Here is a 14867-nt window from a genome sequence, read left to right as displayed (position 1 = left end):
TGAATGAGAGCACATCCATTTACAGCATGGTTTACTGAATATTTTAAGCCCACTGTAGAGACCTCGCTCTCAGAGAAGAAGATTCCTTTCAAGATATTACTGCTCATTGGTCAGGCACCTGGTCACCCCAGAGCTAAGATGGAGCTGGACGATTAGACGAAAGTTGTTGTCATGCTGCTGGCACAGCGTCCACTCTGCAGCCCATGGATCAGGAGTAATTTCAACTCTCAAATCTTATTATTCAGGAACGCATTTTGTAAGGCTCTTATTGGTTTAGATAGTGATTCCTCTGATGGACCTGGGCAAAGTGAATTGAAAACCTTCAGGAAAGCATTCACCAGTCTAGATGGTGATTCATGGGAAGAGGTCAAAATGTCAACATTAATAGCAGTTTGGAAGAAGTTGATTCCAACACTAATGGATGACTTTGAGAAGTTCAAGACTTCAGTGAAGGAAATGAAGTAACTGCAGATGTGGTAGAAATAGCAAGAGAACCAGAATTCGAAGTGGGGTCCTTGAAGACGGGACTGAATTTCTGCAAACTCATGATAAAACTGGATGAGGAGTTGCTTCTTATGGATGAGCAAAGAAAGTGGTTTCTTGAGATGGAATCTATTCCTGGTGAAGATGCTGTGAAGATTATAGAAATGACAACGTAGGATTTAGAATATTACACAAATTCAGTTGCTAATTTACAGTATAGTATAAACATAACTGTTACATGCACTAGGAAACCAGAAAATCCATGTGACTTGCTTCATTGCAATATTCGATTTATTGTGGTGGTCTGGAACTGAACCCATAATATCTCTGAGGCATGCCTGTATCTGTGTTTCAATAAAACTTTATCTACAAAAACAGGTAGCAGATCACCTTCGGCCCATGGGCCAGAGTTAGCTGACCCCAGGTGTAGAGTATTATTTTGCATGTTTGTGAAATGAATGAATGAATGAATGCCCAGCGCATCTCTGTGGCTGACAACCTCTTTGAAATGCACATGCTCCCTTCTGTGCTCCCATGAGCTGAAGACAGTGGAACCTGTAGGTAGTTCTTGAGCATCTTTGGGGGCCTTGTTCTCTTTGCCATAAAGATATTCATGAGAAATGCTTAGAGGGCAGGAGAGCTGATGCCACCAGCCTGTCCTCAGACCAGACCATCACCAGATTTCCTTTGAACTGAATCTCTTAGAGCAGTGCTTCTCACCTGGAGGTAAAAGACCAGTTTTTGGTTTTTTGCTTTTTAATTGCTAATTCATCATGGACTGACTCTTTGGTAAAATGCAACAAAAATAATTACTAGAAAAATGAAATTTTTAAAAAACTCATGCAAAATAGAAGCCTAGAGATATGACCTTAGATGCCATAGCAATTTCAAGTTGCTATGAAAGTTTCTAAATACTTACTTCTCAATTTCTGTGCTTTCTCATCACGAGCTGGTGACTGGTTCATGGACCAAATATGGGCAACCCTGATTTACAGAACTAAACCTTTTGTGTGCCTCCACCGTATTCTCTCCTCTTTCTCATTGGTTAGAATTTTATGATCCATCCACTTCAGCAAACAGGAGAGGTGAAATTTTTTCATTTGTTTTCTTCCATATTCATTCATTCGACAGATATTTATTGAGCACCTGCTGTGTGCCTGGCACTGAGCCAGGTGTGGGGATGCCACAGTGGACAAGCCAAGCCCAGCCCCCACCCTCCTGGAGCTCTCAGCCTAAGGAGAGAACAGATGTTAAGCCCATGAACTGTGATGAGAGCCATAGAAAAAACTGGGTGCTCTTGAGGGAGTAATCAGGGGGCTGAGTCAGGTCATGGAAGGCCTTTCTGGGGAAGCAACATTTAAGCTGAGAAATCAAGGATGAGAAGGCATTAGCCCGATAAAGAAGGGGGTGGAAGGAAGTGCATTCCAGGGCAGAGAGAACAGCACGTGCAAAGGCCCTGAGTCTAAAGACACATTCTTGCAGTTTTGTCTGTATCTAGTTTAAAATGAAAAATGTATGTACCCTCTGACTTAGCAATTCCTCTTCTTGTATCCATCCTAGACAAACATTTTAATTTTGGCCATTCTATCTTGGATTGTGATAGAAAAAAAAAAATTGGAATAGACCTAGGATCCATCATCAGGAGACTGGCTGAATGAGCAGTGATATTCCTTACTTTGAATTTCCATTCAGCCAGTAAAATGAGTGAAGTGACTGAGAACACTGCTTGAGCAGAGTGAGGAGGGAGCCTGGAGAAGGCAGAGGTCAGAGGGGTGAGCAGAGCCCATATAGGAACACGTCACCCAAGGAGTTTAGATTTGACTCTAGTTGCACCAGGAGACAGACTGTACTGAATACACCGTTAACCATCCCTGGCAGATGAAGCAAAAGAAGGTGCCGTATAAATATTGCTTGTCGCTGTCGTCACTGTCGTCACTGAAGTTGAGCACCGTCTAGTGCAGAAAATCCTTTCACACCCATTATTGAGAGGTATCGAGAAGGAAAAGAAAACCTAGACTTCAGAGTTACCTGCTGATTACAAGACGCTGATCAAGTGGCCTGGCTTTCTGAACCTCAGTCTCCACATCTTTAAAATAGGGAAAGTAGTATTGCCTGTTTCATGGGATTGTTGTGAAGATGAAAGAGGTGTGTGTTTCTGAGTACCTCATCCACAGCTTTATATGTTCATTCTTTCCCCTTCTTTTCATCTCCCAACAATCCTGCCAGTGGAGATCAGCATCTTATTTCATAAGAGAGGAGACTTCCAGGCTGGGGTTGAAGGAGAAACTGTCCAGGTCACCAAGTAATGAAGCAAACCATCCTGGACTCCAGCCCAGACCACTTGACTCAAAATCCATCATTTTCACGTTGCTAAGCATTCTCTTTATTTATGGGGGTGAATGGGTGAGAAGGAGGGAAACCATAGCTACAAAACCATCCCCAGAACTAGCAGAGTTCTTTTTTAAAAATGCACATTTAAATAGTATTGAAATACTATTGTACACCTATAAGACAAAGGTAAGCAAAGTTGATTATATTTTCAATAAAAATACCATGTATGGGCCACTGGCGGATCAGCCTCCTCCCTCAATACAATTCCTTCTCCAGCCAGTTGCTCATGGAATTGGTGCCTGTGCCTTGGGGAAGCATGTCAGAGTTTGGCTGAAGCAGGAGGCAGATTTGTAACTGTGGCCTTTGGATAAGCAGGTCCACCCATGAGAAGAGTGGAGAGTGTGTCTTAGGGTGAAGTGGCATCATCTTTACAGAGGAGAGGTGGTTCATGTAATACCTTCACCCCAAATCCTGATGTACTTTTAAGCCGTACATGGAGCTAGTCCTTGGAGTAAGGGGTTGTAAACTCACTACCCTCAGAGCCAGGCAGGAAGCCTGAAGCTGACTGCATGTGCAAAATAGGAGACGCTCTTAGCCTGACTTTCCCTTTCTCACTTTTGAACGTGTCCTAGGATGTAAAAACAGACAAGCAAAAAACACCAAAAAAACGGCAATGAAAAAATAGTACCTTAAAACTAGCTTCCATGTCTCAGAGACAATATGGGCTCCATGGTGACCTGGGAAACACACAAATCGGGAGCTACAGGGGCAGCCTGTCATCACGGGAACACAGGGGTGAGGTTTCTAGGTCATCCTATTGCTCAAGAGAAGCCGTAAGTCTAGATTTTTTGGAGAAATCTCCTGATTTTTAAACAAAAACAGCCAATTTCAGATTTTCCTTTAAAATACACAGGCCAAGCAAGACACGTGTGTAGGCTAACTTCAGCTCACAAATCACCAGTTTGCAGCCAGTCTGGAAGCTGATAAAACCACGTGCTCTCTTGACGCAGTAGCTCTTCTGCGGGTGACAAGGAAGCATCCTAATTATGTGTGCCTGATGCTTCTCTCTGCTCCTTCCAAGGCATCAAGACAGAAGACAGCTTGAACCATTCCCCTGGCCAGAGTGGATTCCTCAGCTATGGCTCCAGCTTCAGCACCGCCCCCACTGGACAGAGCCCGTACACCTACCAGATGCACGGTGAGTGTGGCGCTGCGGCCCCTCCCTGCCGTCTCTAAGGCGCTGCCTGAGCTGGGTGTCCAGTCGTTCATTCGTTTATTTAGCAGTTTTACTGAGAACCTACTGTGTGCCGGGATCTCTCTCAAGTACTAGAGCTGCAGTGGGGGACAGAGGAGATACGACTTCTGCCCTCATGGCAATTACAGGGCAGGAGGGAGAGACTGACAATCAACAAGGCAGCAAATAGACGGCTAATTTCGGAAGGGGTTGAATGCAATGAAGCAAGTAAACGTGGTGTTTGGACAGAGAGTGACGAATAGTTGAGGGGTCAGGAGAGGTGGGAGAGGTAACTTTAGATAGAGTCATCGGGGAAGGCTCTTTGAAGACGTGACATTGGACAGAGACCCAAACTATGAGGCAGAACCAGCCACGTGCAGACCTATGGGAAGAGCATTCCAGGCAGAGGGAAGAGCCGTTGCAAAAGCTGTATGGAGGGAAGTGTCTTAATGTGTTCGAGGCACAGAATAGGAGCCAGTGAGGCGGAAGCAGGGTCAGGGGGATGTGAGAGGAGAGAGCCTTGGGGAGAGAGCAGGGGCCAAATCATGCAGGGCCTTGAGGGCTGAGGGAAGGTGTTGGCTTTGATTTTAACTGTGATGGGACAGGCAAGTCCATTTAAGACTCAGAGAAATGCCTGGTGTTGGGAATACTAGACAGTTGGTAAAGGAGCTATTATTCCAGGCAGGAAGTTCTGGGCTCTGCATCCCCATTGGGTAGCCTTAGAAAGGGAAGAAACTCCAGTGTGTGACTCCCACCCCACATACCCTAAGAAACTGGCCTGCTGGATTCTCCTGTGCCCACCTGCACTCTGTTACCATCCAAAGGCCCCTTCTCTTCTCTGGTGCCCCATGGGGAGCATGTTGGAGCTGATACATGGAGCAGAGGGCCGGTGGCAGTAATTTGGGGGATCCTCACCCTGGTATTTTTTTTCTTCATGAAAGCTGGTAAAAATGACCACCAACAGTCTGAAAAGTAATATGAAAAACTGAAAGAGCAATGACAAGGTGGTGGGCTAATGCATGGTGCTACTTTTCTTTAAAAAAAAAAAAATTGCAGGTATTGCCGCTTCGTCTTTTTAATTAAGGAAACAATTTAAATGGATGTCAAGGGCAGCCTTTCAGGAAAAAGCATTGTGACCTTAGGGGTACGTAAAAGAAAGGGGGTGATGAGCATTAATGCCCAGACCTTGGAATAGCTTCCATGTAAAGATCTGCAACAGAGTTTGTTGATGACACCATCAGCTAACATTGACCAAGCACTCACCACGTGCCACAAGAGGTGGCTAATCATCTCATACAACCTTCATGACACTCCAAAGTGTTGGTTCTGGCATAATTCCCATTTTATAGGAGGAGAAACTGCGTCATAGAGGGAATGCCTGACCTGCCCAGCGTCAGGGCAAAGAGCTTAGATTTTATTGCAAGCGCAGTGGGAAACAGGTTGCATCAAGTCTCTTGGGGGTCTGGTGAATTCCCAAAGCCAATCCTCACTCAAAGCCTGCTCTTCGCCATGGTACCTCCTGCCTCCTCTGCTTCAGCTGTCATCTCTGTCTCCCCGGGCGGTCTTTCTGAGTCCCACTGAAGGGAATAAGCTGCTGGGACCCCTCCTCAAATGGGGAGTGAATTATGGCACAATCCCTGATCATAAAGGCTTGTGAAGACAGTGAACTTGAACTTGCATTTGGGTCAATCTCAACCAGTTTTTTTCAGCTCTTCCTATAGAAATGGAACTGACTGCCTCAGGGCTTCTAAGGAGATAGACAGTGATCAATTAAGTAAATCGATCGTTACAGATTGTGCTAAATCGCGTGAAGGACCAAAACAGGGTGGTGTGATGGGCCATGATGAAAGGAGTGGTGATGGACGCTACCCAGGTGGTTAGGGAGACCTGAGTGAGGGAAAGGAGCCAGCCTGTGAGTAGCTGGAGACTGGACAGCCCAGGCAGAGGGACCAGCAAGGGCAAATGCCCGGAGGCAGGAAAAGGCTCGCAGTGTTGAAAGAGTCCAAAGGAGACTCTTGAACCTGGGTGTAGTGAGTAGGGGAGATGAGACTGGAAAGTGAAGCAGGAGGCCTCCCTGGACTGGGGCATAGAGAATATGTTATTTCTCCTCTGGTCCTTACAGCAGCCATAGGAGGTGGGCTGCATCAGCTCTGCTTTACACATGATGCAGGTGAGGCTCAGAGAGGGGAAGTGACTTACCCAGGGACCCCAGGGCCAGTAAGTGTTGAGAGCTGGGATTCAGAGTAGAATTCCAGAGCCTATGCTGTTTCCTCCAAGTGCTATTTCCTATACTCCTTCAGGACTCCAGATACCGCCCTAGCTCTACGTATACACCATTCCCCTTGATCTTCCCAGTAGCCCTGTGACGTAGGTTCTGTAAGTATCCCCATCTTACAGGTGGAAAAACTGAGGCACAGCATGGTAAAGTAGCTTGCCCAAGGTCACATGGCTGTGGCAATGGGATTTGAAGTCAGGTGGTTCCACTCCAGAGCCCAGGCACGTAACCCCAACACCACCCTGCCCTCCACACTCTCATAGATCCATCTAGAAGATGATCCTCCATGGATGAGCCCTGGCCTAGACCCCACGACCCGCCTCCATCCCCATCAGCCCCTCACAAATGGAAAAACATCTGCTGCTCTGTTCCCACCCTACCACGGGAATAGTCCAGGTTATTTTCTTATCGTCTTCATGGCCCAGATGCCAGCTGGACTTTGTCCCAATTAACTGCCTTCAGTCTAATGCTAATGGCCATAAACTGCTCTTGAGACAGCCCAGGCGTTTTGCAAGCCTGACATATTCCTCCTTAAGTATTTTTTTTTCAAACACAAACACATAGAAGGCTCACACACCATGCCCATGTGCTTCCTATTAACTTTTTTTTTCAAGTTGTTCCAGAGGAGAAATAAACTCTCCAACTACTCTGTGTGCATTTCAGAATGGAAGACATTGGTTGAGCTTAGTTTTTTGGACAAAGAAGGGAATGAAGAAGGAGATTGAGACTGAGCTTTAGGCCTGAAAGTACCGACTTGGCGTAAAACTGGTCCATGTTCAGAAGCTGAGCCGAGTCCTTTTCCTTTCTAAGAATTAAAATCATCATTTTATAGAAGCAAAAAGAACCTGAGTAGAGAGAGACCACTCCATCGTTTACAGATGCGTAAACTGAGGCACCGCAGCAGAGTGGCTTGTGTAGGGTCCCAGATCAAGCATTAAGTAAGCTGGGATGCCTCTGCCTAGGTCCTCTACCTGATCTCAGAAACTTCCAAAAATTTCAGCAGAGCCATCTCGCCCTCTCCCCCTGCCACAAGGCCCTGGTTGGAGATCTGTATCTGCTTAGATAGCATTACCCCCCACCAAATGTGCAGTAAACGTAGAAGAGAGAAGTTCATGGCACTCCTTTAGCTTTTTCATGGTTGTTTATTTTCTTTTTTTAAGTTCACCCGGAGTTTTTGTAGCTGAAACGTATTTCTTATGGGTTTGATTTTTTTTGTTGTTCCATTTTGGCTTCTCCTGCTAAAACACTGCTGTTCACGGAAGGGACCACAAAGATTAAAAAGAGAAGAAAAGAACATCTTGAGAGTGTGGTGTAAGAACTTGCTGGTGCCCCGGAGGGGTTAAGAGCCCTGGACCCGGTTGCAGTCAGGCTGTGTCCCAAGGCATGACCTGGGTGAGGCGCTTAGCTTCTCCGGGCCTCGCTCTCCTCACCTGTGGAACTAGCATTATAGCAAGAGAGATGACCCCATGGGGCTGTTGGAGGACTAGATGGAATGACCGTGGGCACATCAGATGAGGTCCATCAAGGCTGGGTGTACTTTTTATTATTTCTCTCATTGCTTCTGTAACATGAGAGTTAAAAGCTGTAACTCTGAAGTCAGGCTGAGTTCACTTCCCAGTTGTGCAATCCACGTACCAGCTTGTGACTTTGAGCTGAGTTACTTCCTAGTACCTCGGTTTCTTCCCCTGTAAAATGGGGATACGTATAGTACCTACGCATGGGGTGCCGTGATAATTAACTGACTTAATGCGTGTGAAATATTTCGAACAGCACTGACACAAACTAAGTGCTCTACAAATGTAAAATGTTATTTTTATCCTAGTTTCAGATTTGAGGGTCTTATGATTTTCCCAAATTCACTTCTCTTTCCTGAACTCTTAGTTTTAGGAAATAGTTTTGGTAAGAGAAAAGAGGAATACCAATTTGAGGCTGTTGAGTCACCTACATCAGCATCAACCCCCCTTCTGGTGAAATCTGCATTAAAGGGGGGCCTTAAAAACCGTGGAAGCGCCTTTTTCTATGGAAATTACTTTTGTATTTACCAAAGGCAGGGGTTGTTAATACTGACCTCGGAACCCAACCTGAGCCATTCAGGAGCAACATGGAAACGTGTGATTCGAGGATGTGTAGGAAAACCAAAAGTCCAGTGGAAGGGTCTAAGCCAGTGGTCTCAGCCCAAGACCTCTGAGGTCAGTTTGTGCTGGACTTGTGATATCTAGCACCATTTCTGGTACCAGCAAGCTGTGCGACTTTGGACAAGTCACTGAACTTTCACAATCTGTGTTTCACAGCTCTAGCGCTCACAAATACTCACTGAAAAATAAAGAGGTTGGGGAAGGTCATTGTCAAATACATCAAATGCATTTGATAAATAGTGTGTAGCATGAAGTTAGATGTCTTCACTCCAGGACTTTTCAGAGCCTTTGCAGACTGATGCACCTTCTGACTCTCCAAGAGAATTCAGTAGTCAGTTTTCCCAGGTAGACTTGAACAGGGACCCTCTGCCCCAACTAATGTTCTCTGCTCACTGGGAAGCCCTGGATGTAATGACCGTTAGGCCCGTTCCTGTGTTAAAATTCTTTGATTCTGTAATTTTTTTAATGATGAACATGCATGTATTCCTTTTTTTCCCTGTATTTTAGTTAATTTATTTTTTGATGAGATTAATTCACATACCATAAAATTCATCCTTTTAAAGTGTACAATTCAATGATTTTACTGTATTCACAAAGTTGTGCAACCATCACCACTATCTTAATCCCACAACATTTTCATCACCCCTAAAAGAAACTCCATGCCCATTAGCCATCATTCCCTAATTCCCTTCCTGCCAATGTTATTTCCTTTTGTAATAAAAAAAAGATACATTTAAAGTTACTCCTTTATATTAATTTTTGAGCAGGTTATGCATTTATCTACTTTAAATATCTACAGAAATCTCTATGCCACCCTCATCCAACAGCCATTCAGCTTCTAAATCCCCAATACTTAACCACGTGTACTAGGTTCCTGTGAACCCATCCAGAATTTCCTTCTGCAAATATAAGCAATCATGAACACAGTCTATTATATTGCATAGTTCTGTGACAAGAACTAACTCATATGTGATTCATAAACAAGGAAATGATGTCAGTATAACTCCAAAGGTGTCTTGGTTCATTTGTTTTAAGATTTTCTCCTTATCACTGGTTTTAAGCAGTTTAATTTTGATGGGTCTTGGTGTAGTCTTCATGATTCTAGTGCTGTGTGTTCATTGAGCTTCTTAGATCTGTGAGTTTATAGTTTTTATCAAGTTTGGAAAATTTTTGGCCATTATTCAAATATTCCCCCCACCATGTCTTCAAGTTCACTAATCTTTTCTTCTGCATATCTGATCTGCTTGTTAATTACTCTCCAGTCATTTTTTTTCATCTTATACATAGTTTTCATCTCTAGAAGTTTGATTTGGGTCTTTTTTTTTAACCTTCCATGTCTCTACTTAACATGTCCAATATCTCCTCTGGCTCCTTGAACAGACAGAATACAGTACTGTTTTAATGTGCTTATCTACTAATTCTGTCATCTGTGTCATTTTGAGGTTTTCATTGATTTTTCTCCTCATTATAAGTTATATTTTCCTGCTTCTTTGCATGTTTGATAAGTTTTGACTGGATGTCAGACCTGTGCATTTTGCCTTGTTGGCTGCTCGATATCTTTCTATTCCTGTGAATATTCTTGAGCTTTGCTCCGGGATGCAGTTGTTACATAGAAGTAGATTGGGTCTTTCAAGTCTTGCTTTAAGCTTCGTTCGGGGGAAGCAGAGCAGCATCTGGTCTAGAGCTGTCTCTACCTAGCAGATTTTCCCAGCACTGAGGCAAACCTTTCTGAGTATTCCTCCCAATGCCCCATGAATTATGAGGTTCTCCAGTCAGGCTGGTGGGAACAGGAACTATTCCCAATTCTGTTATGAGCTCTGAGGATTGTTCCTTCTAATCTTATCAAGTGGTTCTCTCCTGGCCTTGACTAATTTTCACAGGCGTGTGGTAGTCAGTTCTCAAGTGAACGCTCACAGGGAACTCTCTGCAAATCTTCAGCACACTCTCTCTGTGCAGCCCTCTTTTCTGGTACCCTGCTCTGCGAATTCTAACCACCTTGGCCTCTCTGGACTTGCAGCTCCATCTCCTCAATTCAGAGAGATCAGTGGGTGCCACCTGGGTCCTCCTCCTTGGAAGCTCTCAACACTGGGACGGTCTTACAATCACCACTTGTTTCCTCTCTCTCAAGGATCATTGTCTTTCATATCTGATGCCCAATGTCTTGGCAATCTTGTTTTTAAACTGTTTCCTGTTGGAGGGTAAATCCAGTCACTGGGACTCAGTCTTGGCCAGAACTGGAGGTACTGCTGCATTAATTCATTGGCATTTTTCCCCAGCACATATGGTAACAGCAGCTGAATGCAAAATACATAGCACAGGTAAAGGCAACAAGCCTTGTAGGAATACAGTTCAGTCTCTGGTGACCCGTATTTTTCCTCTGACCTCAATTTGGCCATGTGCTCTGTTTTTGAAGAACTTATGTTGCAGCTTCCCCCAATCTTTGTGCATTTTGCCCTTTTTTCCATAGTTCAACACCTCTGTCGTCTGTACACCCCCTTCCGTCAAGATACGTTCACCTCCTTTTTAAGGGGAAGTCCTGTATTTAATGTGGCACTTCTCTGTATAGTACTTATTTACTTATTTATTTTTTCACTGTGCTATTATTTTTATTGGGATTATTATTGCTTTTGTTAATGCTGTGGTTACTAAGTTGCATTGCTTTTGAGCAATCTGCCTCAACCCTGTTTTTTCCCATAGGCCCCATTATTTTAATGCACAATGTATGGCCTCTCAGATTATAGCAAAAACACTTGTATATTTTTTTGTTTTCATAGGTAACATACTATACACAGTGTCTGCACTTCACTTTCTTCAGTTAGCTATATACCTTGGGGAACTTTCTAAGTCAGTCTATAGAAAGTGATTCCTCATTCTTTCCACAGATGCCTATTATTCCATTGAATGATGTGCTGTAAATGATTTAACCAGTTCCTTATTGGGTGTTTCCAGTCTTTTGCAATTACCACCAATATGGCTATGAATATCCCTATATGTATATCATTTTGGTTTTCTGCAAGTATATCTGATGGGCAAGTTCCCAAAAGTGGATTTCAGGGTCAAGGAGAAAGTCCCTATTTAAATTTGGTAGATATCTCCAAGTTACCCTCCATAGGGATCCTATCAATTTAAACTCCCACCAGCAGTGTCTGAGAGTGCATGTTTTGCCAACCCAGTGTAATCTAACATTGGAGTTTTTGCCAATCTGATGCACAAGAAAAACAGTATCTCAGTGTGCTACTAATTTCTGTGTGTGTTGTACAAGGTTGAGCATCTTTTCAGATCTTTGACCAGTTTGTGTTTCCTTTTCTGTGGACTAGGAGATTAGACTTGAAAAACTGTACCAAAGAAGAGTGGTAAGGTACTAAGCATATCAGTATTGAAACATAAAGCTTCAATAATCAAAATAGCGTGGTTCAGGTATTTGAATAGACTGATTGACTAGTAGAGGAGAACATACAGTCCAGAATGAGGCAAAACATGTCAGGAAGTTCAGCACATGGGGCAGATGGCATCTTAGGTCAGTGGTAAAAGACAGAGTATTCAGTGAATGGTACTGGAACAACTGGGTAGCCATCAGGGGGGAAAAGAGATCCATTCCTATTACTATATACCAGAAAAAAATCCAAATGGATCAACAGTTTAAACATCAAAAGTAAAACTATAAAAGTACTAGAGCAAGAATGAACAAAATTTTTATAACCTTGAAGTGGAAAAGGCTTTTCTAACCATGACTCAGAAATCCAGACGTCATCAATGAAAAGACTGACAAGTTTGACTGTGGGTGTTTGTTTTGTTTTTGTCTTTGTTTTGGTATGGCAGAGAACACCAGAAGAAATGTCAGAGCAACAAAAACAAACAAACAAAACAGAAATCAAATGGCACCCTGGAATGAAATGTTTACTGTCTCAAATCAGAAACAAATTGTTACCCTTCTTCAAGTGATTTTACAGTTCTGTGAATTAAACTCCTCCCGGATGTGATTCTTGTAAATAAAAGAGAAGTGAGCTAGGCGTACTGTTACAGGGAGTGGTAAGGGCTGTGGCAGTTGGAGGGTACACACCCATCAGACTTGGGGGGGTGGGGGGGGCAGGGTGTTATTTCAGCTTTAGCTCATTGCTACTACACTAGAATGGGACCCCAGAGAGGCCAGATCTTTCCATTTTTCAAGATAATCCTCAAAACTATATTTTAATGTAAAAATCTCATTCTTTTTCAACATTGGCAATGGATTTAAACACTCTCTTTATTTATGCCTCTATCTTGTAATCTGGTTCCATATTTTCTTAATTGAACCACAGATTATGAGACCAGGAATGGAAGGAGAAAATTCCAAGCCAAGTGATGACTTGGGGAGCTGGAAAGATCACCCCTTTTGGTCCCCACCTCTGATTTATTTCACCAGTGAGGCACACCCCAGAAGATTTGAATGGTGGGTGTGGTTATAGCTGAGTTGGAACCCAGTGGCCTCCTGTGAAGTCAAGTATTTCCCTGTTTCTTCTGGGCAGCAGCAACTTTCAGCCTGTCCTGGCTCAGCTAGTTTTGAGCCGGCTAAGTCTGCCTGGTCTCACTGTGTCGGTCAAGACAGGAGCCAGGCTTGGCATCCCTCGGGTTCCTGGACTGAGGTCAGGTTCCCTGGTGTGAATCAGCAACTCTTCTGCACACGATGACGTGGGTGAGGTTTTCCGACACCTGTTAGCGCTCCTGTGCCACGCCGTGCCTCCGCCCTGCTGGTTACCTTCTCGCCACCTTCACGTGTGTTGGTGGGCTCGCTGCCTCCCACTTGGGCTGAAGTCTGCTGGATTTAGGACATATCGAGGTTAAATGGATGGTCTTTTCCTCTGGTCATAGAACAAGTTTGATTTGGTCACCCACATCTCCAAAAACCGCTGGAGGTGACCGATGAAAACAGCTGGAGAGATTGAGAGTTAGTTTGGGGATCAGGAAGGATTTTTATAAACAACAGTTCACTAAGGCAGCGCCGGCCTACAGACCTTTCTGTGATGATGGAAACGTTCTTTATCTGTGTTGTCCAGTATGGTACTGCTAGCCACACGTGGCTACTGAGCATTGAAATGTGGCTGATGCAGCTGAGGAACTGAAGTTTCAATTTCGTTTGATTTTTAATTAATTATAATGTAAACATAAATGTGGCTGGTGGCTGCCATATTGGGCAGTGCAATTCTAAGGGGTGATTAAAAACGAACTCGTAACCTGGTTCCTGCTGGAGATGGGTGAGGGTAACTAGTAGGGGGGAGGGGAGGGGAGGGCTGCTCAGGAAGGCCCTGTGGGGCCACTGAGAGAACTTTGGCTTCTGCTCTGAGTACCGATGCGGAAAACTCAGTCTCTGTGCACCGGCACCAAATCGAATCTCTGAGACAGAGTTTGGGTGAAGTAGAAAAGAATAGCTTTTTTGCTTTGCCGGGCAAAGGGGAACACAGCAGGCTCCTGCCCTCTAGAACTGTGTGTCCCAACCCTGGAGGATTTGGTAAGGAGTTTTATAGCAGTGGTTCAAGGGTGGGGTTGCTGGTAAGATTAGGGTGTGTGCAGGGCCTTCACTCCTTTAATCTGGTCTCATGAGCTTCTCTGATTCCTTTTAATCTGGCCTCGGGTGGTCTTCTCTGGACTGAAGAGCACTGACGTCTTCCATTTATTGGGGTTTTAGTTCTATAAAGAGCTCAAAAGATACTGTTCTGTGTATCCCTTGAGGTGGGACCAGGACCCTGCCCCAGGGCTGCGCTACTGTTTCTTGGCTGCTCCTTCCTCGTCTCTGCATCCCCTCCCTTCCCTGATGAGCAACTGTTTGAATCTGCCCTTTGGGACTCAGGGAAGGTCACAGAGGCTGGAGTCTGTCCCCTACAAACAGGGAACAGGGGACACAGAAAGGCTTTTGTGCCCAGCAGCCCCACGGGGTCCTGCTCAGTTTCACTATCAGATGTGGGGAGCAGTGGAGGGTTTTGAGCAGGGGAGTGACAAGATACATCTTGGTTTTAACAAACTCCCTCCGGCCACCACGTAGAGAATAGAGTGCAAGGGCAAGAATGAAGCAGGAGACCAGTGTGGAAGTGACTGCGGTAGTTCAGGTGAGAGGTGATGGAGGCTTGACTTGCCGGTCGAGGTGGAGGTGGGGAGAGGTGGTCAGATTCTGGGTATATTTTGAGTGTGGAATTTCTGATGGATTGATTGCGGGGTGTGGACGGGAGGTATTTGGGCCGTTAGGGAGAGGAAACTCCTGGGCTGTCTCTCTGGGGCCCAGGGAAGGAGCTTCATTTTCAAGCCCAGTTTCCCTCGGAAGGTAGTTGAGGTCTTCGCGTGGAGAGCAGCCTGGACACCAGGCTGTTTACATCCAGGCTTCTAACCCCATCAGACCCAGTGCCCCCTTTTTATAACAAATATCCTAGAAAGCCCCTTC

The 14867-nt window shown here is 44.6% G+C and overlaps 1 protein-coding gene across 2 annotated transcripts in view; it reads left to right on the top strand.

Moving 5' to 3' along the window:
* The window catches only part of EYA2 (EYA transcriptional coactivator and phosphatase 2), a 259292-nt gene that overhangs the window by 103446 nt on the left and 140979 nt on the right, over nucleotides 1-14867 (top strand). For both annotated transcript variants that reach the window (XM_036827587.1, XM_036827586.1), the window contains exon 5: nucleotides 3896-4012. In XM_036827587.1, the coding sequence (XP_036683482.1) occupies nucleotides 3896-4012 (117 nt within the window). The remainder of the gene's footprint in view (nucleotides 1-3895; nucleotides 4013-14867) is intronic.

The sequence above is a fragment of the Balaenoptera musculus genome, chromosome 15 (assembly GCF_009873245.2).
Source record: "Balaenoptera musculus isolate JJ_BM4_2016_0621 chromosome 15, mBalMus1.pri.v3, whole genome shotgun sequence".
Taxonomy (NCBI): Eukaryota; Metazoa; Chordata; class Mammalia; order Artiodactyla; family Balaenopteridae; genus Balaenoptera; species Balaenoptera musculus.
Note: the sequence above shows the minus strand (reverse complement) of the source record. Positions and strands in the feature narration are given on the sequence as shown.